The 25,162-nt window shown below is 28.8% G+C and overlaps 3 protein-coding genes across 3 annotated transcripts; 1 reads left to right on the top strand and 2 right to left on the bottom strand.

The window, feature by feature from the left end:
• Positions 1–5,366: 5,366 nt before the first annotated feature.
• Positions 5,367–6,007, top strand: OCT59_028873 (uncharacterized protein; the record flags this gene model as incomplete). Its single annotated transcript, XM_066147622.1, has 2 exons — positions 5,367–5,732; positions 5,834–6,007. 2 exons carry the CDS (start codon positions 5,367–5,369, stop codon positions 6,005–6,007), a joined length of 540 nt encoding a protein of 179 aa, XP_065994312.1.
• Positions 6,008–9,708: 3,701 nt separating this feature from the next.
• OCT59_028872 (uncharacterized protein) lies at positions 9,709–10,191 on the bottom strand (the record flags this gene model as incomplete). Its single annotated transcript, XM_025328044.1, has 1 exon — positions 9,709–10,191. The coding sequence occupies one exon, from the start codon at positions 10,189–10,191 to the stop codon at positions 9,709–9,711; it is 483 nt and encodes a 160-aa protein (XP_025168395.1).
• Positions 10,192–10,239: 48 nt separating this feature from the next.
• On the bottom strand, positions 10,240–14,384 carry OCT59_028871 (uncharacterized protein; the record flags this gene model as incomplete). The annotated part of the gene is made up of 7 exons (XM_066147620.1): positions 10,240–10,297; positions 10,371–10,488; positions 10,551–11,047; positions 11,119–11,831; positions 11,905–12,560; positions 12,634–12,942; positions 13,019–14,384. The coding sequence occupies 7 exons, from the start codon at positions 14,382–14,384 to the stop codon at positions 10,240–10,242; spliced, it is 3,717 nt and encodes a 1,238-aa protein (XP_065994311.1).
• Positions 14,385–25,162: the final 10,778 nt, after the last annotated feature.

The following is a 25,162-nucleotide window of genomic DNA, read 5'->3' as shown; positions in this document are numbered from 1 at the left end:
CGTGCTTACGGCGGGCCATAAAAAATAACGTAAAAGTTTATGTTTAATTTCGAATGGTGACTATAAATTTGAAATTAAAATAAACACCCACTAGCCGTAAAAAATATTAGTTTTTTTTATTTATATATGATATGATATTTGATTTGTTCACCATAAAAGGATGTCTTTTTTTGATATCTCGAAAATGAAGATTGGGATTAAATTATTTAATCTAACCATAATTCCCAATTTGGACGAAAAACTCTCGGATACTTTTAGTACTAACGTCTAAATTTTTTTGGTTCAAACTTCACTATTTTTATCATTTCTCTTTTTGTAAGAAAAAAAAATTTTATCTCAAAAAATTAATTTCTTGAAAATTCCCGATATTTCAATTAATGTTATAATTATTTTAACTTTGAAAAAAAAAATACGATCATCATAAAGGAAGAGAGTAGTAGTAATGTAGTAATCAGAATCCAAGCAATATTTAAATGTAAAGAAATAGTCTGAGTTTTAGAAAAATATCAAATGGTTCTTATCAAAAAAAAAAAAAACTATTTCATCCATCTTATTTACTAATATGAACTGTAACATTCATGTCTCATTATTTATATAAATATATCAAAATTGAAACATAATCGTGGTAACTCAAAAATTTTCAGGGCCTACTTTATTTGTAAGTGATTGGCTTAAATTATCCGGTAGGTGATGCGGCACCAAATTCCCATGCGTCCAAATATCTAAATATCTTAAAAAAGGAAAATGAACTGTTAGTAACAGTTCATTATTTTTAAAAAAATGAACTAAAATCCCAAAATTTGGAGAACTATCTAAAAAAAAGAAATAAACAATCAGTAAACGCTTGTTAAATAAAAAAATCAAAGTAAAAAAAGGAAAAAATATTTACCAAAATCCGCATCCATAGAGCTGAAGATATGCCTAAAAAAGGGATGGTATGCTTAATATTTTGTTAAAAATACTAATAATATTTTAACATACTTCTGAAATGCCTATAGCTTAAAAAAAAAGCGGATCTGAAGATCAGTAATTGGTTTCACAATCACAGGTTTTTGCAAAGATAGAAATAAACAATTTATTTAATTTATTAAAAGACAATGTATTTTATATAATAAAATTTTTGATTACTACATTTCTGTTTTATCCCGACATAGATACATTGTGAGACGTTCACAATGCCAACTAACATTGTTTTGTGAAAGTTGCAGTTACTTAAAGTAATATAGATTATTTGATATTTGTAAGTAATAATTACAAGGAGAAATTAGTAATGATTCACATTTATAAAATGAATTAAAAGATAAGCCAATAACATAATTTTTAATTATTGATTATATATTATGTGTTAAGTATTAGGTTCATTAATTTATTAGATAGTAATCATAGATTCATATACTATTAGTTTCGCTGTTTATTTTGACGCATCCCGTATTTCCAATATTTAAACTTCGTGTACCACTCAAAATTTTCTAATAATACCTAATTTAGCATATTTTTCAATGATTTTCATATTTTCATCATTTTCTGTAAAGGTATAAACATTCATATCACGATAAATAATCAAAGAAAGTGATTTTTTCGATTCACGATTTACCAATTTGTAAAAAAAAGATTCTAATTGAATTGGAAGTAATGTTGATCTTGTATCAACTGAATAATTTAATACTAAATTTACAAAAATCTTTAGGTGAAAATTTAACAATAACATCAAATAAATTTCTTTCACTAAAATAACCTTTACACCGAATTTTAATATATTCTAAATATTCCAAAACTTTCAAAAAACATTTTTAATATTTCCAATTCATCATTTTTAATTCCAGTAAAAAAGTTTTCTAAGATTTGGGTAATATTTAATTATAGTTAAAATTTATTGATTTATTACTCTTTTTAATATAAAATTTTTTTAAATTTCTTCCATTATTCATCAAGAAATTTATTAATAATTCATTTCTTGGATAAACATTATTAAATTTTAAATATTGTAATTTTGAAAATTTAATATATTGTAATTCATTAAATTCTTCAAAAGGAGATTTATTATATGATAAAAATCTAAAAATAAGTTCTTGTAAATTTATAAATTTTGAAATAAATGATAATGGAATGTAATGATTACATAATATAATCACATTATTAGAAATTATTTTTAATGAAGCAACAATTATATAACTTATTGAATCATCACAATCATAAGGTAGAAATATTTGTAAATTTTTTAAATTTTGTTGAACAGAAATTAAATCTTTTTAATCCATTTGAAATAACTTTTGTAAATGTTATATCAAATAATTGTATATTATGACATATTTGAGATGATTGATAAAAAAATTGAGGACAAATATCTGAATAACAGTGTAGTTCTGAAAGATCTTTTAAACAATCACTCGCTCCAATATAAAATGTTTGATCTTGATAAATAATTTAAATTCAATTTTTTTATAGAAGAGATTTTCATAAAAAATTTAAATACACAAATACATAAATATTGGTCCAAATTTCGAGGAGAAATATATTGATTGTTGTTCATTAAAAAATTGTTTAAGTTCGCAATTAAATTTACAGATTGATAGAATTTTACAAAATGATGCATAATTAAACGTTGGAAGTTTTGAAGCTAAGGATGAAGTAATAATATTCCTATCATATAGAATTTCTTTTAATTCATTTGGAAGACAAGAGTTTAAAGTACCGTAATTCCTAATATTACTCCTATAAATTTTAATAGAAACTTTCACACCAAAGGTGATTGACTAATAAACATGAATACAGAGTAACTTATCGTGTTCTAAAAAAATTTCATTAAGGCAATCAACATTAAGTTGAGACATTTTAATAAAGATGAGGAGAGAAAATATTTGTGTTTGCCACATTTCCATGATCAAGTTTGAGTAACTGGCTGAAAAATGAAAATTCTTAAATGGTCCAGGTCATTAAGTGTAATAATTAAGTTTATTCATACTAAATCCGCAAAATGATTAACTTAATAATATTTTTGCATATTAAGAAAAGTTGACATAGTTAATGCAAATTTTACAGTAAATAATATAATTATTAGTTGGGACTCTAAAGAAAGATTATTATAAGATTATAACAAAAAAAAATAAAATTATTTTAATTAAGCTTTATCATTATTATATTACGTTTATTTAACTTTGTAGCACATTCATTGGCTTATTATCATAAATTTTGGTATCAACACTTCCTTTCTTAGTATTCAAATGAATTCACAGATGAATTTTAGTATATTCCCATTATTTTACAAGAAATTTTATAAAGTTTTTACATATAAAGTTGATTCAATATATCTTACTTTTTTATTTTTGTCAAAAAGAAAAAAATAATTGATAAATCTTTTGATAGAAGAGATTCTTACAATAGAAAAAAAAATATTTAGCTTACAAAATATTTGAAAATTGGAAATGTTCTTTTTGTAAACAACATGATGAAACTTTTGATTATGTCTGGATTTGTGAATCACATAATGCAGAAATAGATAACATTATTTGAGAAGTTAAACAATTTTTTAAAAATAGTTGTAACTCATTGTTAATTGAAGCAGGTTAAGATCTGATTATTGATGATATTCTTATTAATCAAATGAGTTACTGGGATTGAGATTATAATGAATCAAGGTTTACCTTTATAGATCTAATTAAAGGGATAGTTCATCATCATATATGTCATTGATATTTAATAATTGAAATATATAGGTAATTTTATTATGAAATTTTATTTTTGAAAAAAGTTGGAGCTTTTGGATTGATAGATGCATGAAGCAAAAAGAAAAAGAAAAAGATTAAAAATTAATCTTAAAAAAGTTAAAAGAAAATTATAACGAGGATGAATATATTAATTTAATAGAAAAATTAACACTAATAACCTTTATAATGGTTTAGATAGTTTATGATCAAATATTTATTTTGGTATGAATGTACAGGATTTTATAGTTTTAGTTAACTATACTTTGTCTTTGTTTATATATTTTTAGGAAGGTTAGTAGTTGAACGGTGTTTAGTGGTATTAAGGAGTTGAAATAAAAAATTAATTTTATCTTAGGAGTCAGGTTTTTAGAGCAAGGTTGATAGAATATCTTAATTGTATATTACTTTAGTAGGTTTCAAATCCAGGTTAAAACTTAGATAGAAACTAATTAGTTAGTACTCGTTAATTTAGAATCAGGTACCTGCAGCTATTATTATAAAATTTTATATGTTTGTATTGTTCTTTATAAATTTATTCGCTAATAAAAAATAAAAAATAAAAATTTAGTTTAAAAAAAATGATATTGTGAAGATTACAACTATCTATCAGAAAAAAAATAAAGAAAATCTTTTTCAAATCGAATTTGATAATCAGGAACAGTATAATAAGTTTGTGGACACCAAATTTAAGTTTATGGAAAATAAAGAACCAATCAAATTTCAAGTTAAGGATGCAGCTTATAGAACTGAAAAATTGAAAGCAAAAGAAATGCAGAAATCTTATATGATATAGGTTTTAGGTATCCCCTAAACTATAAGCCATATGAAATCTGTGTGGTGAAGAATGTATAGATCATTTTTATTCCCAATGGAGTTGTTATTTGGAACAGCATACAGTTAAAGTGAATAGTTCCATTATTATTAAATGATGAAAGCAGAGAAGAAAAATATGTGTTTGCACTTAAACTTACTGGTTTACCCTTTGGAATGACTGGAAGAGAAGTGAATGAACTTCTTAAAGGATCAGATGCTAAAAGTGTAGTTATTCCCAGAAATCCTAAGAATTATAATTTATTGAAATATGCAATGGTATACTTTCCTAACAAAGATGTTTTAAGTGAAGCTGCTAATTTAAAACTCAATATCAAAGGCAGTAGTGTTTTTAGTTCAATTTAAATGAAAAAGCCTGCCACACATGTGGTTCACCTGCTTATATTGCTAAAGATTGTGATAAAAAATAACAAGTCAAACCTAAATATTTGAATAAAATATAAGTGCTTAGTCAATTCAATAATAAAAGAAATCTTTCTTCCTACACAAATGCAGCTAAAGGAGGTAATAATAATAAAGATAACAACAATATACTGTAATTCAAATTATAGTTGTAAAGAATGGAATAAACAAAAATTATTCATAATAATCCTTACATGGGTAATAAAAATGGCCATCGCCTAACATCAACATCAAAAAATATGATTTAGTGAAACCTTGATGATATTCAAGGTATATAATAAATCAATTGTTTGCACAATTCCAATCACTTCAAGTAGATAACATTATTCAAGAGTAAGTCTTACCTTACCATCTTACCTTTCATTCATTGTACTAAGTGGTTTTTTAAGTTCTTATGCTTGGTCATGATTCTACACTTTACAAAAAAAAATGGATAAAAGATCTGGTAATGAAATTTGTAGCACCTTTCAGATACCTAGTTTTGCACTATTTTCAAAAGATAAAAATAAAAATATGTACTTTAGCAATGATATTTTATGTAGAAAACTAAGGAATGCCATACCCTTCAGATCAGAGGGAATTATAGTAAAACCTTCATGCTATCATCCAATTTTAGTTGTAATGGTGTGGGATGTGATTTCTTTACTATGGATGAACTACATCTGTTGGCCTTTCAAAACAATGTCATTAAGGGATCAGAAAGATTATCTCGCCAAAATGTTGGTTCTTTTGAGTGTCAAAATTTCAATGATGGAGGGAGAGAAAAAGAAGAAAGTATTAAGTCTTCTGACAACTGTAAATTTAATACTTTTAACAAAAAAACTATAATGAAAGAAAAAAAGACAGAGATGAACAAGAAATATAGAAAAATATATGTTGTCATCGATTTACTGTAGAAGAAAACTGATTATGACAATGAAGAGTTATCAACAAAGAACCTTCAAGCAGTGAATTCAAGAACAGAATTGATACTGGCATTAAAAATGGTACACCTTGAATACTATTCTAACCCAATAAGAGTCCTTAAGATGCAGGCATTACTGGAAAATTGCTCAAAAATGATGTCTTAGCATACACTATCCAGAAAGAGAAAACCTCAAAAAAATGTGTCATTTTGTATTCCTCAATAAAAGTGGTAAACAAGATGACAATTGATTTATATTTAAAATGCCAATGAATTATGAGAGTGATAGATCATGATCTTGGTGTAGCAAAAATCATCCTGTGGTAATCAAACAGTCCAAAAATGAATCAGACTGTCATAATATCACAACATCTTTTGGTTTGAAGATTATCAACAATAATGTTAAAGTATTACATCTGATATTGAAATTATTAAATAACACAGCATCCAATCAGTTACCAATCGGTCACCAATCAGATAGCTGATTGGTGACTAATTGATGACCTGATTTTTCACTTTTTGACCTGTGTGATATGGTTTCAACTACATTATAATTATCAGTGACCATATGGGTTTTTATTTATGAACTGTTACGGTCATGTATTCAATTAAAATGATATGAGTGAATTGCTTTGGCCACTTGGCAAGATAGTGAAATCTAAAATTGGCTAGTTGGCATGGATTGTAGACTCTAATGGAACTGTTGTTGAAATTGAAGCTAGTATATGTGAATTTTTCTCATTTTTTTAATGGTCATCTGAAAGGGAAGGCCATAATCCAAAATATGTTCATAGTCTCTTTTTCTCTTTACTTCTTAAATGAATACCCTTTTAAATTTTTATCTGTTTTTTTTTTTTCAGTATCATCAGAACAACAATGTAATAACCTTTTAATTGCAATAAATACTAGTCAAACAATGTTAAATCGGGACTAATCAGGTAACCGAATTTCACCCGATTGGTCCCTATTTTTTTAAAAATTTTCATCAATTGGTAAACCTGATTGCTGCCAAAAATGGCGTAAAAGAAGGATACTTAGATACCAATCGAGATATTCAATAGAGTACAATTGGATATAAATAGTTACTAATAGGATATTTACTATTTGTAGAGTTTGGATCCGTTATCCAGTAGGACTTTCAGTAAAATTGTAATTTATAATTACGAATATGTGTTTGAACCAAAAAATTTTGGAATAAATATTCTTTGCAGAATTGATAGTTTAGTCATGAAATTAATTTCAATTTTATGTATAGTAATAGGCTCGCTATACGCAAATTACATTTTGGATATCCGTTATCCGGATATCCGTCGGATATTAAATTCTAATTCCATTACTCCAACATTACGAAATGAATTTTTTAAACTTTTATCATTAAGGTTGATCATTGGCTTAATGACTACCCGCTAAACTATTTAAATCTTCAGATATTTATTTTTAAATCTGAATAATCATCCAATTTATTAATATCCGTTCAAACAACGGATCCAAACTCTAACTATTTGATATATCAGTATACTGATTGAAACTTATTGATAAATTTATAACAATAAAAATCTTCTAATTGCATACGTTTTTATTTATATTTTACAATAATTTTATTTAATAGTTTAAATTTATTAATATTATAATTTAATGCTATTAATACTATTATATTTTTCTTATACTTTCAAAGCTTTATCTGGGACCCAGTATCCAGGTTGGAGCCAATTCTCTACAAAAGAAATAAAAAAACATTAAAAAAAGTTTTTTAAAAAAAAGTTTCAAAAGTTAAAACTTACCTATAGGATTCTAGTATATACATCAGAGCTGATTCCTTATAATACAGAGGCGATCAAAATTATCCAGCCACTTTGTTTTGGCAAATTTATGCTGATCATGATGTAATAACATGATGTAATCAATACATTATTTTGTATTTATAATCATGATAAATATACCCTTTAACTTCATATTTTCTAGAACTTTCTAAAAATATGAAGCCACTTACCCCAAAAACGTGTAGCACAATTGTTTATGGGCATAATTGTGGACAATCAAGTCGTCACACGTCGAATGACCAAAAACAGGCAAAAAAAATGGCTAGAATTGCATAAACTATTTGCAAATTTATATAAACTATTTACAAATAGTATAGGTTAATTCACAAATAGCCAAAAACAGCCAAGAATAGCTAAGAATAGCCAAGAATAGCCACTGCTTTTCGCGCCATTTTTTTTGCCGATTTTTAGCATTTCGACCTGTGTGTATAATTGCTAAACAGTTGGAATGTGGGAAAACAACTGTTAATGATATACTTAAGCACTTTCATGAAACACACTTCTTAACACCAAAAACACAAACTGGTCGTCCACCCCTTCTTAATTCACCAGCTCAACAAGAGCTTAAAGAATTTGTTCAAGAAAATGGTAAAAACTGCTGACTTTACACGAAAAAGCTTGCTACAGTATGGACAGCACGTACAGAACAACCTGTTTCTGCTATTACTATACGTCGTAACCTTAAGAAAGTTGGGCTAACAGCTTGTATTCCTTGTAAAAAACCTGCACTGTCGGAAGCACATTGTCAGGCTCGTCTTGAATGGGCTCATGCGCATGAAAATTGGAGTGCAAGAAAATGGAGACGTGTGCTTTTTTTCTGATGAAAGCACTTTTACACAGTTTCAAAAAGAATGTCAGGGAAAGGTATGGCGTGAACCTGGGGAAGAATTAAATCCTGACTGTATTTCAGTTACTGTAAAGCATAGTCCTAGCAAAATATTTTGGGATGTTTTTCCTGGAATGGACTCAGACCAATTGTTCCATTAAATGATTCAGTTACTGGTCAAACACATATGTTGTACCTACTTTACAAAGGCATTTTCCACATGGTAATGGGATTTTCCAAGAAGATAATGCCTCACCATATCATTCAAAGGTTGCTACAGCTGCATGCAAAAATGCTGGAATTGTGGTGCTTGATTGGCCTGCCCAAAGTCCTGATCTCAATCCAATTGAGAACCTTTAGGCAGAGATAAAAATGATAGTTCGCCGTCATACACCACCACCATCTAATATTAAAGTGCTTGAAAAATATGTTAAAGATACGTGGAAAGATATTCCTCTGGAATATTATAAAAATTTGGTTAATAGTATGCCTAAGAGAATTGAGGCAGTTATTGCTGCAAATGGCAATAGAATTAATTATTAATTTTTAGGGTGATTTTAACGCTCACCAGTGGTGAAATTCACCAGGGGTAAATTCACCAGCGGTGAAATTCACCCAAGGTAAAGTTCACCTATATTACATAATTTATTAAAATTTAAATTGTTTTGTTTTGAAAAAAATAATAATTTTACTAATAAAAATATTTATATAAAATATATAGTTTAAATATAATAATATATTATACAATAATTCATAAGTAAGTATTATTATAAAAAATGAATAAATCTTACAATATTAAGTAGATTTTATATTGCTAAAAAACTTTCAATTAATAAAGGAAGTAAATTTCATTTGACTAAAGTGGTGAAATTACGCTCTAAAGTTAGTAAATGGAAAAAAGAAAAATTCGAAAGTTAGTACCATTATGAAAAATGTAGATTTCTCCATATGTATTATACCTACACCCATGAAAATTAATATACAAGTAGTTTCAACCTTTCTGAACAATTTTCAATTAAGTTAGAAAGTCGATTCCATTTGACTAAAGTGGTGAAATTACGCGCTGAAGTTAAGGGTAGAGTGTTTTAGTCGATCAAGTCATAATAAAAATAAACTAAAAATTTTAGGATCAGATGATGGTACATATTATCGGATAATTTACTGGCATAATGTTTTACCCAATTAAAATCGGTTATTTTTTTATTTAGAGTAAAAAAAAAATTATTTTTGACGACTTCTAACACTATAAATCCAACTTCCTATACTTGCCCTTTCAACAGCATTTTCAGTTACACCTATGTAAATAAGATTACAGGTTATTTGGGAAGTAGGAGTTGGCTTACTAAGCTTGAATTTGACTTCGACCAAGTCACGAATTACAAGATCTTCAAGCAAGTATGCAACTTCTTCTTGTCTTTTAAGAATACGGTTATAATTTTCTTTATAAATATCTAAATGGTTTAAATTTTTTTTTATAACTGACGCGTTTTTTGACCTGCAAAAAACTTGAACAATATCATCACGGGTTGTGTTCTCGTTATTGTTTTTCATATAATTTGTAACTGCATCAATCACTCGCAACATGTACAAAGCATCTTGGCGTGCATCTTGAATTATAGGACAATGACTTTGACGATGTAAACAGTTATCACACTTTTCACAAGGTAAGGCTTCTTCATCACCAGCCCAAGAATAGTATTGCATAAGTAATTTCTGGCGGCATTCATAGTGATTCACAAAAGAACATTACCTCTAAAATTTCTTTTGTCTTTCTTCAAGATACTCTTGGTATTCTAAATCATTTGTCGAGCTAAATTGAATAAAATGAAACAATATTAATGTAGAATTGATATTGAAAAAGAAATAAAAATAAAATCCAAAACCTTTCTTCGCCTGCAACAATTCCATACACAGTTTTGATATCTTGTCGTGAGTAATAAATGGTATGTTTTGCTTCTCTTCTATCACGTCCTGCCCTTCCAGCTTCTTGAATAAGATTTCCTAAACATAGAAATGTTAATAATTATTGTATTTAAATTTCAATGAATAGTAAAAATATTTACCTAAACTAAGTGGAAACGTGTAATGAATTACCAAGCGAACATTAGACATATTGATCCCTAGTCCAAAAGCATTTGTTGCAACCATGACTTGAGTTAAACCTGCTTTCCAGCGTGTAATTGATTGATGCCGTGTTATGCTTTCTAGTTTACCGTGATATATATCTAAAGAAATATCAAGCTTTGTTCTAATCAATTCTAATATTTCTTCACAACTTGCTGGTGATGCACAATAAATTATACAATATTCATTTTCAATTTTTTGAATTTGCTCGCAAATTTCATTGATAGTCTTCTCCTTAGAACTTTTGGTTTGAACTTCAAAAGTAATTTCGGAACGTACAAAAGAGGAACCCCGAATAATATTAAGATCACCCACTTCAATATTCATAATCAATTGTATCTTTCGAGCCTCGTTAGTCGAACATGTAGCTGTAAGCATCATAAGATGAGATAGAGGAAACAATTGCTTTAATGTACCCAAATTATTCCATGCTTTTCTATAAAAACAGTAAAATAGATAGTTAATTAGAGATATTAGCTTTATTTTGTTATTTATTTATAGACTTACCGAAAATATTCTTGTTCAACTATGCAATGTACTTCATCTATTACAAAACGAATTGATCTTATTTGGCTAATTCTCATAAGCATTGAACGAAAAGCAGGATTCTTGTGAAACTTCTCAGGAGTTACAAATAAAACACGCAAAAAACCAGCTGCAATCTCTCCAAATACTTTTTCTTGATAATTAGATGGATGATTCGTTGATGTATATAAGCCAGCACATGGAATTCTGATATTAATAAGTTCTCTAATCTGATCATCAATCAGCGCTTTTAATGGTGTAAAAACAACGGTAAGTCCTTCACTAATCAACGCAGGCACTACCCAACACAATGTTTTTCCACTACCAGTAGGTAAAATTACTAGAGTATTTTTTTTGTTGATAAATGACATGATAGATTCATATTGCTTTTCGCGATAACCAGAAAATTCAAATACTTGGTTTACTACCATATCAACTTTTTTCTCAATAGAAATTTCAGTATTTGGAATCTCGAATGGTAAAGTATACTTTTGATTTGGAAACTGGTTTTGAAGACCGGAATAAAGATAAAAATAACAGACTTTACATAAACCAATTGCAGAATACTTTGGAAAAGAAAGACAAGCATGGCATTTAAGCAGAGACATAAAATCATGAATAAGGTGAGAAAATGATGGAATAAATTCATGAGTTTCAATTTCATGTTTAACATTTTTTCCATATGGTACTAAATCCTATTAGCAAATAATTCATTCTAGTTACAACAAAAGGATGCAATCAACAGAAAAAAAAAGGAAATATAATTACTTGGTCAAAATCAAACATTTCGGTTTGTTTTTTTTGTTCATCAATTTTTTTCCCTCTTTCTTCATTACGTTGTGTGATTTCCTTTTGGTTCTTTTGCCTTTGCTGTTGTTTTATATCCAGCATTTTTTTTAGATTAATATAATCTTCAACCGAAAGGTCAGATACTTCTTCTATAGATCGCATAATTTCAATCAAAAATTCAATCTCATAATTATTATGTAGTATAGCACAAGCATGTCGAGCTTGATATGACTTGTAGTAATCAATTAATTTATTAGTATAGCATAATTTTATTCGGTTAAATGCCTCATTATGGGAGGTACGAATGGTAGTAATTAGGCTTTGTTGTGTTGGAAGACGGAATACTTCTATTAACATAGATCGAAAAGAAGCACGTCTGTGATTATCATATTTTAGCAAATTTGGTTCAGGTAGTTCCAAGTCAACGTTAGATTTATGCCAACAAAAATCTTCCCAGCATAATGAATGATCACCAGAAAGATGTGCAACTAATCCATTAATTTGTAAATCCGATACTTTTTGATCTTCTGGTGTTTCAATATCGGGATCTTCTTTTCTTGCAGTAGCAGCATATACAACTCGAGTATAATATTTCATTATTACATTTTCATAATCTTTCCAAACTGCATTCTTTGCTTTAGATAATAAAATTAAATAAATGAACAAATATATATTTACAATTAAGAAATTATTAAATACAATCAATACCAATTTTTTTCCGAATGTTTTTGCCTATATGCTTTAGATCTCCATATATTTTATTTACTGAACGAATACTAGATAAAGTTTTATTACTATTCAGGTCTCCATCAACACCAATATCTAACATCAAATCATATTTATCTAAACTCGGTTGAATTTTCTCAAGAACTTCAATAAGAATAGCGTGCTCCATCTGACGTGATGATTTATCAAAATTACCTTGGTGAATAATTTGAGATCCTTCTTGATCTTTTATTTTTTTGCTTCGTGACTTTTCCACAACATAAAAGGCAATTACAGGACGGTATGTAAATTCTAAATTGAATAAACTAATAAACAAATGCATTTTTACGTAATTAATATACATAATATATATGGAAATCATACTCACCGGAAAGTTCTTTTTGTAAAATTAATTCACCACTTGCTTGGTTCGCATTTCTTACATGAGACCAGGATACATCAAAACTCACTGGTAATATTTTTTCTCCCATATTTACAATATGTGAACAAGCAATTTCAAGAGCCTCTTCTGCGCTAGTTACTGCTGCATGGTGCAATGTATCAAAAAATTTTTTTTGATATTGATGATAGGTTTTTTTTACAATTTGTGATGTAATACCGATCGTTGAAAATATTGTTTCCATCTGTTGACGATTTGCACCTCCCGCTAATCCTGCACCAGATACAAAAATGCCAAAATTATTTTGATATGTTTCATTTTTATATTCTGTTGTTTTTTTACAATCATTACAAAAAATATGAGGTTTAACACTAAAACCTACGCTAATAACTTCCAATTTTTTATTAGAACTATAACATCTTGGACATGGTTGAGTAAAAAGTGTCTTCAAATATTGTCTAGTATCAATTAAGATTGTTGATCCAAGTTTAGCCTTTGAAATCACTTCCTCTATCTTTTGATCCAAGTTTTGATTTTCATTAATAGTAGAAGAACCTTCTTCCTCTCTGTGATTATTCTGTAAATTTTTATCTATTTCGATTTTAAGCTGTTTTTTTACTCGATATAATTCATTTTTTATTTCAAAAAATTGTACTGCTAATGCTTGTACACTTAATCCATCTATCGAAAGACCTTCTTGTGATACTGTCATACCTGACATAATATTATTAGCCGAATTAGATGATGTGATATCATCCAAAATTGCAATCCCTTTTCTTTTACATGACCGCTTTAATGTAATACCTTTGTTAATAATAGCATAGTTTTTTTTGGCATCTTTGAATATTGTTGGTAATTTGGCATTAATAATAGAACGAAGAAATTCTACATTATTTTTATCATGAAATCCTAAAAGATCAAGCATGGATATTCTGCCCTCTCCAGGTAAACGTGCAATTAAACTTGCAAAAAAATCTGGTTTTCGTGACGAATATTGAACATTAGTAAAGGTTTCGTCCCTACCATAATCTGCCCAATAAAAAATCAAAGTGTTATCTATGTTCTTTTCAATTGATAATTGGACAAAAGACTTATGAACTTTGGTAAATATAGTATATCCAGGAAGAATAGGAACCCATGTTCTGTCTTCATATTCAGGTTCACAACCATTAACTTTAATATCCAAATAACCACTAGTTGCAAGGCTTTCTCCTATACCAACTTCAGCATGTAAAGGTAAAACTTCATACTTTCTAGTATTATCTCGGACTAAAATACTTCTATTTTTGCGTTTAAACAAATAATATTTATTCAGATTATGTGTTAAAAGTCTTTCTGACCAGTGAAGAGTCATTTTTTCTAACAAAAATAAGGCAAGAATAAAATTTTAAAACGGTATGTAATATAAAATTTAACTATGACTAGGTGATTTGCAACTTACATAAGGTGATTCGCAACTTATTTCTGTCTTCTACTGAAGTTTTCAAGCTAAAGGTTTGTTATGAGCACCCATTTTAAAGTAATAGGAGAACGCGTTAGGTTTCAACGTGTCAGTTTTACATTTTTATTTTTTTTTTTTATCAAATTAAAAGGTTTAAAAAGTAACATTTTATTAAAACTCCTGAAAAAAAATTTTAGCCATATGATCAACGATGTCGATCCCTCTACCCTTAATAAACAGAAAAAAAAAATTCAAAAGTTAGTACCGTTATGAAAAATGTAGATTTCTCCATATGTATTATACCTACACCCATGAAAATTAATATACAAATAGTTTCGACCTTGCTGAACATATTTAATTAATTTAGAAAGTCGATTTCATTTGACTAAAGTGGTGAAATTATGCTCTAAAGTTAGTAAACGGAAAAAAGAAAAATTCAAAAGTTAGTACCATTATGAAAAATGTTGGTTTCTCCATATATATTATACCTACACCCATGAAAATTAATATGCACATAGTTTCGACCTTGCTGAACAATTTTCAATTAATTTAGAAAGTCGATTTCATTTGACTAAAGTAGTAAAAGTACGCTCTGAAGTTAATAAATAAAAAAACAATTTTGAAAGTTAGTACCATTATGAAAAATATGGGTTTTTTTATATGTATTATACCTACACTTATAAAAAATAATATACAAGTAGTTTTGGCTCTGTTGAACAACTTTAATTAATAAAAGAAATTGATTTCATTTGACTAAAGTAGTGAAATTACACTCTAATGTTATTAAATAAAAAATATAAAACTTTAGGAGTTAAACAGTTAGTAGTGTTATAAAAACACAAATTTCTCTATAAATTTCTGAGTTGTATGGGTTTAATAGTATGTTTGGAAAAAAAGTTACAGTTTAAAAAAATTCATAAAAAAATTTTTATTTACGTGTATAAAATTGTAAAACGTAATACAAACAAAATTAATATAAAACTTATAAAACTAAAATTATCATATTACTGGTGAATTTCACCAGAGGTAAATTCACCACTGGTAAATTAATTTTAAATTAACCACTGGTGAATATAAAATTAATTCTAATTTTTACATAATTTAATAAATTAAATCATAAATAAAAACATTGATTTTAAATTTTTATTTTTTTTTCATATTTTTATATAAAAATATTTTATTTTTAAAGTGGCTGGATAATTTTGATCGCCCTTTGTAGAATAATAAAAAAAAAATGTTAAAAAATGTTTTTTTAAAAGTTTTGAAAAATTATTTTGAAACTTACCTATGGGATTTAGTTAGGGATGGCAACGGTCACGGTCATTAACCGGTTATGACCGGTCATGACCGTGACCGATATCGGTCAGTCAAAGACCTCTGACCGACCGTTTGACTGACCGGTCTGACCGACCGGTTAACCGATCCTGAAAACGTTTGCGAAATGTAATTTAATAAAAAAAATGTTTCGCAAACGTTTTTTTAATTATTTTAATAGAAAACGTTGCGAAAACGTTTTTTATTAAGTATTTCAATTAAATTACGTTCGCAAACGTTTTCAGGATCGGTTAACCGGTCGGTCAAACGGTCGGTCAACTAAGGTTGCTTGTCTAAACCTCTTCAAAATCCTACGATTAGTTTCGTCAAAATTTTACTATAGATTTATTATAGTTTCGGCAGAGTTTCGGCAGTTTCGGCATTTATAATAAGTTTCGGCAGTTTCGCCTTTCTCCAAAGTTTCGCCAGTTTTTTAATATAACTTTAATATAGTTTCGGCAGAATTTCGCTTTTCGGCGAAACGCCATCTTGCCTAAACCCCTAGGTTTCGGCAAGCAACCTTACGGTCAACGGTCGGTCAGTCGGTCAAAGGTTTTTGACCGGTTATGACCGACCGATGACCGACCATGACCGACCGTTGCCATCCCTAGATTTAGTATCCAACTTTAGACCGATTTTCTATAATAGAATATTAGGAAAAAAGTACTAAAATCATTTTTTTTAATAGTTTCAAAAAAAATTCTTTGAAACTATCAAACTGATTCCCTATAATAAAATAAAAAAATGTTAAAAATCATTTTTTAATAGCTTCAAATAAATGATTTTTTCAGTTTAATAAAATTTCAAAAGTAAAATGTTTGAAACTTTTATGGGATTCCAGTATTCAAATCAAAACCAATTCCTAAAAAAAAAAAATTTTTTTTAAAAGTTTCAAAAGTAAATGTTTGAAAAAAAATGTTAAAAATAGTATGAAATAGTTTAAACTTTTTTTTTAAGTTTTAAAAGTAAATGTTCAAAAAAAATGTTAGTGTAAATTTTAATAGTATAAAATAGTTTAATTTTAGTTAAAGAAAAATAGTTTATCAATAGTTTAATTGAAACAATAAAAATCAATCAGTAAATTTAAACTGAATGATAGTTATCAATCAGGTATTAACCTGATTGATATCCGATTGAAGTGTACACCAATTTCTAACTATTAAATAAATTAGGTGACCAATCAAAAAAAAGTTACAATCAGGTAGATACCCAATTGGTCAGAATTTTACTTGTGAAAAGGTAAGAAAAACATCGTTAATATAATTTCTTTGTTTTTAGTTTAAATTTTATAACTGTTTTTTTTCTTCCAAAATTACTAGAAAAGCAACATAATACTTTTACATAAAGCAGAGAAAAAAAGAAAAATAAAAGAAGATACCATTGAACTTCTTCTGTTGTATAATATTAGTAGTATTCTTTTTAGAGCTCCGCAACCTGACCTGACAGATCGGGTGACCTGACGGGTTGACCCGAAATATTCAGGTCAGGTCATCAATTTCATGACCTGACACGGGTTGGGTCAGTGCTAGTCGGTACCCGACCCGACTCGTTGACCCGACATATATTTGGGTCAAATAAATTAAAAACACCGAAACTAATAGTTCTGGCGTTTTTACATGTAAAATCAAAAGGAAAACCGCCGGAACTAATGATTCCGGCGTTTTTACATGTAAAATTGAAAAAAAACGCCGAAACTAATAGTTTCGGCGTTTTTACATGTAAAATCAAAATGAAAAATGCCGGAACTAATGATTCCGGCGTTTTTACATGTAAAATTGAAAAAAAATGCCGAAACTATCAGTTTCGGCATTTTTATGTAAAATCAATATGCAAAAATGCCGGAACTAATGATTCCGGCGTTTTTACATGTAAAATTGAAAAAAAAAATGCCGAAACTAATAGTTTCAGCGTTTTTACATGTAAAATCAAAATGAAAAACGCCGGAACTAATGATTCCGGCGTTTTTACATGTAAAATTGAAAAAAAAACGCCGGAACTATCAGTTTCAGCGTTTTTACATGTAAAATCAAAATGAAAAACACCGGAACTAATGATTCCGGCATTTTTACATGTAAAATCAAAATGAAAAATGCCGGAACTAATGATTCCGGCGTTTTTACATGTAAAATCAATATGAAAAACGCCGGAACTAATGATTCCGGCGTTTTACATGTAAAATTGAAAAAAAAAATGCCGGAACTATCAGTTTCGGCGTTTTTACATGTAAAATCAATATGAAAAATGCCGGAACTAATGATTCCGGCGTTTTTACATGTAAAATTGAAAAAAAAACGCCGAAACTAATAGTTTCGGCGTTTTTACATGTAAAATCAAAATGAAAAATGCCGGAACTAATGATTCTGGCATTTTTACATGTAAAATTGAAAAAAAGAATGCCGGAACTATCAGTTTCGGCATTTTTACATGTAAAATCAATATGAAAAATGCCGGAACTAATGATTCCGGCGTTTTTACATGTAAAATCAAAATGAAAAACGCCAGAACTATCAGTTTCAGCGTTTTTACATGTAAAATCAATATGAAAAATGCCGGAACTAATGATTCCGGTGTTTTTACATGTAAAATCAAAATGAAAAACGCCGGAACTAATGATTCCGGCGTTTTTACATCTAAGATCGAAACAAAAATGCTGAAACAAATAGTTTCGGCGTTTTTATATATAAAAACAAAAGTAAAATGCCGGGACCCGACGTTTTTTCAATAAAAATTAAAAAAAATCTTTTTTTTAATTAAAAACGTCGAACCTGACGTTTTTTGTATAATTAATAAAAAAAAAATGTTACATAACGTTTTTTTAATTGAAATATTTAATAATAAAACTTCGGGTAACCTGAGTTATCCGAAGTGACCTGAATACTTTCGGGTCAAATGGGTCAGGTCGGGTCAGAACGGTTTACCCGACCCGACCTGACCTGAAAAAAAATTTCGGTTCGGGTTAACCAGGTAACCCGACCCGACCCGACTTGTGCGGAGCTCTAATTCTTTTTATATATACAATTTAACTATTAATGTAATTTGTTTATTTGCGGGCTTTTTTGTTTACCAAAAATAATGCATATATTTCTTGCATATCACATTATCAATTAAATTATTGCTACCAAGAACCATCGATCTCATTATACTAAATAGATTTTTCAGAAATCAGCTTGGTCACTAGAAATGCTAAGAAAGGTTTATGACTTATTCTTCTGTATTGAGGATTATAAAAGTCTATGAGCGGCATCTATTGTAAAATTAAGTGAAGATGAAATAAAATATGTAAGTATGTAACATTCAAAGTTAGGAAGAAATGCCAGGTGTAGTAATACATCATGTAATAGTGAAATTTTTAGAAGTAGCTACAATAGTTTAGTACTTTTTTATATATGTTACATTATATTGTAAAGTATGATACTTATTATGCAAAATAAAATATTAATAAAATTTGTCCAATCGGGCTATTAATTTAACTGTATACAGTATTATCATTAACAGATTGAATGATAAACATATTGTATCACACATGTATATCTTCAGTAGTCATATATTTATATTTTATTAAATGTATGCACATTTTTTATTAATACAGGTAAAAAATAAGTACATTGGTTCAGAATGCATCTTATTATACAGGTAATAGAAGCACAGAATAAAATAAATACAATGGTTCAGGATTTTGCTTGCAATACATGACTAATATCCTATCCTAAGACTTAATGACAGTATCTGATTTTTCCTTAAGGTTACCTGATGATCTAGGCTTTTTTATTGCACTTTGAGAAGTTAAATCCAGTTTCTGTACCTCCTCCAATAACCATGCAATATGTGTGAAAACTCTTTTAACATTACCTCCCATGTTTTCATTATTATATATAACAGTTACAGGCTTTGATAGTTTAAATCTTAGCTCGTTCTGATTAGGGATTGGAATCGATTCTCAAAATGAGAATTGATTTAAGAATTGATTAATTGTGATTAATCGAATCTTAAGATTCAATTCTAAGATTTGATTTTTGATTTTAATTAAATTGATTCTAATCGAATCTATGTGTCATAAAAAAAAATTGATCAACAATCGTAATTAAATTTGTACCATGACAATTTAATAAGCAAAAAAACTATTTTTTTTGCAGTAATTCTGCTTATTTTATATTATAAAATGTTTATTTAAATTTCAATGTTAAATGTCTTTATTGAAATTATTACAAGAAATAAATGAAATAACTACCTATTATTGATATAAAAGAAAAAAGAATTACTCTTATTACTAAAAAACTACCTATTATAAATAGAAAAAGAAAAAAGTAAGAAAAAGTTTGTTACTCTTATTGCTAAAAAAAAAGAATATATACATATTTTCCTGTTTTCTTAAGAAATTACTTATATAGTTAAGAACTATCTAATTCAGTTTCTACTAAGGATGGTCATCGGTCCTACCGGTCCTACTCGGTCCTGGACCGGTCGGTCCCAGGACTTGTAGGACCGGACCGCGGTCTTGCATTTTTTTGTGGCGCAGTAGGACCGGTCCTGAGGACCGACCAGTCCTCGTACCGGTCTTTATATAATAAATGATTTTTATATTGAATAAACCTATTAATCTGATAAAGGTCTTCATAAAATAATATAAAGACCGGCCATTTCCAAACCAATAAATAATGACAATCACTCTTCCCACTTGTAGAGTTGCTTGTCAAAACGCTGAAACTCCGATACTCCAAAAAAAGAGTTTAAGCGGAATATCTCGTCATCCAGTGATCGGAAAAGGATGAAACCACCACCATTCGAATCGTCTCAGCGAGACGCGTCGAATGGTGACTAAATCATGTTTCTAGGATCGATAGATAGTCGGTAATTATTGAATTTATTATCAAATAGTTTTGCCGACGTAATATTTTTTTTATTGATTATAAAATCATGATTTTGATACCATTCGACGCGCTGCAGCGAGACGATTCGAATGGTGGTAAAATCATCCTTTTACAATCACTGGATGGTGAGATATTGCGTTTTGAAGTATTTTTTCTCAAAGCTTTAAATTTTCGAAACTATGACTTCGGAAATTTCAAAAAAAAACTTTGAAACGTAATATCTCGCCATCCAGTGATTATAAAAGGATGAATTTACCACCATTCGAATCGTCTTACTGAGACGCGTCGAATGGTATCAAAATCATGATTTTAGAATCGATAGAAAAACAATTACGTCGGCAAAACTATTTTATAACAAATTCAATAATTGTTGGTTATCTATTGATCTGGAAATATGGTTTAGTCACCATTCGACGCGTCTCGCTGAGAGGATTCGAATGGTGGTGGTTTCATCCTTTTCTGATCACTGGATGATGAGATATTCCGCTTAAACGCTTTTTTTAAAGATTGGAGTTTCAGTGTTTTGACAGGCAACTCTGCCCACTTACATGCTTATATTCTTTCCTAATGCTAATTTATTAATTTTTAAGATTATTTGTTCATTCTGAAATTTAGTAATTTATTCATTTTTTATAAATGTTAATTTATTTTTAATGTTAATAATAAATACATATATTTTTAAAGAGAATACATAAAAAGTTAAAAAATTTATACAAAAAAAATAAAATAAAAGATTTTTTAATTATATGAAAGGATAAAATATCAAAATTTTTTAATATTTTATTCAATTTTTCCTTGTTCTAACCAAGATTTTAAGCATAAACATGCTCGTGCTGTATTAGCATCAATTCTGTTACGTGTTTGACTAAATTGGTTTCCTGCAATTGAAAAAAACTGTTCGCAAGGAACAGACGTTGGCATTATGGCTAAGTAGTCCTTTGCCATTTTTGATAATGTTGGGTATTCCATAGAATGGTTTTTCCACCATTCTAAAGGTACTATTTCATCACCCGGTGAGTTAGAAGTAAAATAAAGTTCCAATTCATTTAAAACAGGCTGCGGAGTTTGATTTGGTGCTATTAAATTGCGAAAAAAATTTCTTGTTTCAATTGCTGATAAATTCATTAAATGACGCTGAGAAGCCTGAATGGGTTGAGATGGTATATGAGTATCATCAGATTCTCTATAATTGGCCATTGCTCTACGAATTGGTTCAAAAATATTATTTTGAGACATATCACCATATGCTAATTTTTTATAACGGGGATCAAAAAAGGCTGGAACATGTAATGCCTCACTTATTTCATCAAAATAATTTGTAAAAACACGGTTCATTTCATCTACTTGGTCTTGTAAAATAAAATTTTCACCTCGAGATTGATTTAAATGCATTCTAATACCTTCAAAAAGTAATTTAACTTCACCAATAGTTGGATAACTAGAAGCAGATATCACTCTTGTTACTGATGCAAAAGGAGCTAATAAGTCTGCTAAAATAGTAAGTATATTCCATTCTTCTTCATTTGGCCAATTATTTGATAATGATGTAAGATTTGATACTAAATGAGCCAAAAGAGGTTTAATTTCTAATGCTCGATCTATCATGTAGAATGTATAGTTCCATCTTGTAGTACAATCTGGAAGTGGTACTTTAAATTTAATTTTTTCAACTTGAAAAAACTCCTTTAACTTATCCATTTGTTTAGGTGAATTTCTTACTGTACTAATAAATATACGCAACTTTTTGACACAATTAGGAACTATACTTGTATTAAGTGCTGCTTCAACAGCAAGGTTTAAAATATGTGCTGCACAGCGATAGTGGCAAAATTCTGATAAATTAAGATCTTCTTTAATCAGTCGAGTCGCAGCTAACATCTTTGCTTCATTGTCACTAGTAATTCCAATTAATCGATCTGCAATATTTAATTCTGAAACAATTTTAATAATAGAATCTTTAATTGCTAAAGCTGTGTGTGGTGAAGGAATATACAATACATCTAATACAAAGTGATCAAACTGCCAATCATCTTTTATAAAATGAATTGTTACTGCCAAAATACCTAATGAACTAATTGTTGTCCACATATCCATTGTTAACGAAATTTTGGAAGTTGAAAGTTGAAGGTAGTTTTTTATTTGAATTTGTGCATTTTCAAACTTTTTCATTATCATATCTTTTATTATGTGTCGAGATGGAATTTTGTATTTTGGTTGAATAGATGCTATAAATTTTTTAAAACTTTGATTTTCAACAATGGTAAATGGTTGCTGGTCTGTGATAATCCAATTAACAAAAAGATTATGCTTTTCTTGTTGTATATCAACTGTCCAGGGTTTTGCATTAGATTCAACTTGACCTAAGTCTTTATATACATCAAAATGTTTAGCTTTTAAATGACGTTCAAGAGTTGTAGTAGAATTGTTTGCAGAGAAATGGCCTTCACAAATATGACATAAAATATAAGTTTCAGTTTGTTCATCATCTTTTTCAATTGTCTTTTTTTCAAAATGTTTCCAAACTCGAGCTTGTCTTAATTCTTTAGATCTAATACTAGAAGTTTCAGTTTCAGTTTCAGTAATTTCAGTTCCTCTTTCAGCCATTTCTGTTGTTATTTCACTATCTCTTTCTTCATATTCCTCATCCTCATAATCAATAAAAATTTGATCCTCTATAAAGGATTCATATGGAAAAGAGTTGTAATTATCCTCTTGTTCTTGCTCTTCAGCCATAATTCAAAAAAGAAAAAAAAAATTTAATAAAAAAAAAAATTGCGATGGGAAAATTTTTTAACTACTGTGCAAGTTTGAACACTGTGATGCATTTTTGCATAAATACAACTAGTTTTATCATGCTTAACTCATATTTAGCTAAAAGGTTAGTGTTTGATTAAACGAAAATGATCATATGATTGTCACTAATACAATAATAGTAAGTGCATGACGTATGTGATGATCATAAATCCAGGTGATTTGTAAAAAAAAAATTTATATTAAAAATCATCCCAATTAGTGTTCATTTATAAAACAAGGCTATTCCTAATAAAGTTAAGGAAGAAAATCTTTTTTTATTTGCAAAAAAAGAAAAAGACCGATCGGTCTTAAAAAGACTGCGGTCCTTAAAAAGACCGACGGTCTTATTATATGTGATACAGGACCGAAAGACCGCGGTCCTACACTAAGACGGACCGGTCCGTCTTTTTATGGTGTAGGACCGTAGGACCGCGGTCTTCTAGGACCGATGACCATCCTTAGTTTCTACCCTATAAATATCCACATTAGTGCTTTGACCCGTATTCAGATCAATTCAGATTGAACTGGATTTTTTTTTTGGATATCTGGATTACATCTGAATTGATCTGGACTAAAATTGCTTGTTGAAATTAGTGAATTTCGTCATGTTGAAATTGTTGAAATTATTTTTCCATTTCGTCATTTGCATTTTAGTCAATTTTAATAATAAAATAATTTCGTCATTTTGTCATGTCGAAATGTCGAAATTATTTTTACCATTTTGATAATGGCCTTTTTATTTTTGGCAAGCAACTTTAATCTGGACTGTAAATCTGTATCTCATAACCTGGATAGAAACCAGAATCCGGATTGGATTTTTTTAAAATGCGGATTAGAGAGATGTATAAAAGCTCATTTGAATCATCTTATTGAGACAGATCAAATGGCACTAATTTCATCCTTATATAATCACTGGATGCCGAGATATTCAACCAAATGTCAAAATCAGCATTTTTATTTTGTGATACTATGTCATTTCACATTTTACCGAATATTTCAGCAACCAGTGATCATATAAAGATGCACAATACCTCATTCAAATCATTGCATCAAGGCGAATCCAATGAGATCATCTTTCTATGACCACTGGATGTCGAGATATTCAACAAAACATCAAACATCGGCACTTTTCATTTTTGTAATAATGTGCCATTTACATTTTTTAAATATCTCAGCATCTAGTGATTGTACAGAGATGCATAATAGCTCATTAGAATCGTCTTGTTGAAACAAATCGAATGGTACTAAATTCATCTTTCTACGATCACTCAATACTGAGATATTCGAAAACTGTAAAATGGCGCATTATTGCAAAATGAAAAATGCAGATTTTGACATTTATCGAGTATCTTGACATTCTGTAGTCATAGAAAGATACTCTAAAGCTCATTAGATTCATCTTGATGCAACAATTTGAATGAGCTATTGTGCATCTCTATACGATTACTGGTTGTCGAGATATTTAACAAAACATAAAATGGTGCAGTATCATAACTTACAATATATAAAATGCTGATTTTTGATGTTTTGTTGAATATCTCGGCATCCAGTGATTGTATAAGGATGAAATTAGTGCCATTCGATCTGTCTTAGGGATGGCAACGGTCGGTCACGGTCGGTTATCAGTCAGTCATAACCGGTTATAGATCTTTGACCGACCGACCATTTTTGCTGACCATTTTTCTGACTGTTTAACTGACTGTTTAACCATTTTTT

Source organism: Rhizophagus irregularis, chromosome 8, assembly GCF_026210795.1.
Source record: "Rhizophagus irregularis chromosome 8, complete sequence".
Lineage (NCBI taxonomy): Eukaryota > Fungi > Glomeromycota > Glomeromycetes > Glomerales > Glomeraceae > Rhizophagus > Rhizophagus irregularis.
This window is presented reverse-complemented; position numbering and strand designations above follow the sequence as displayed.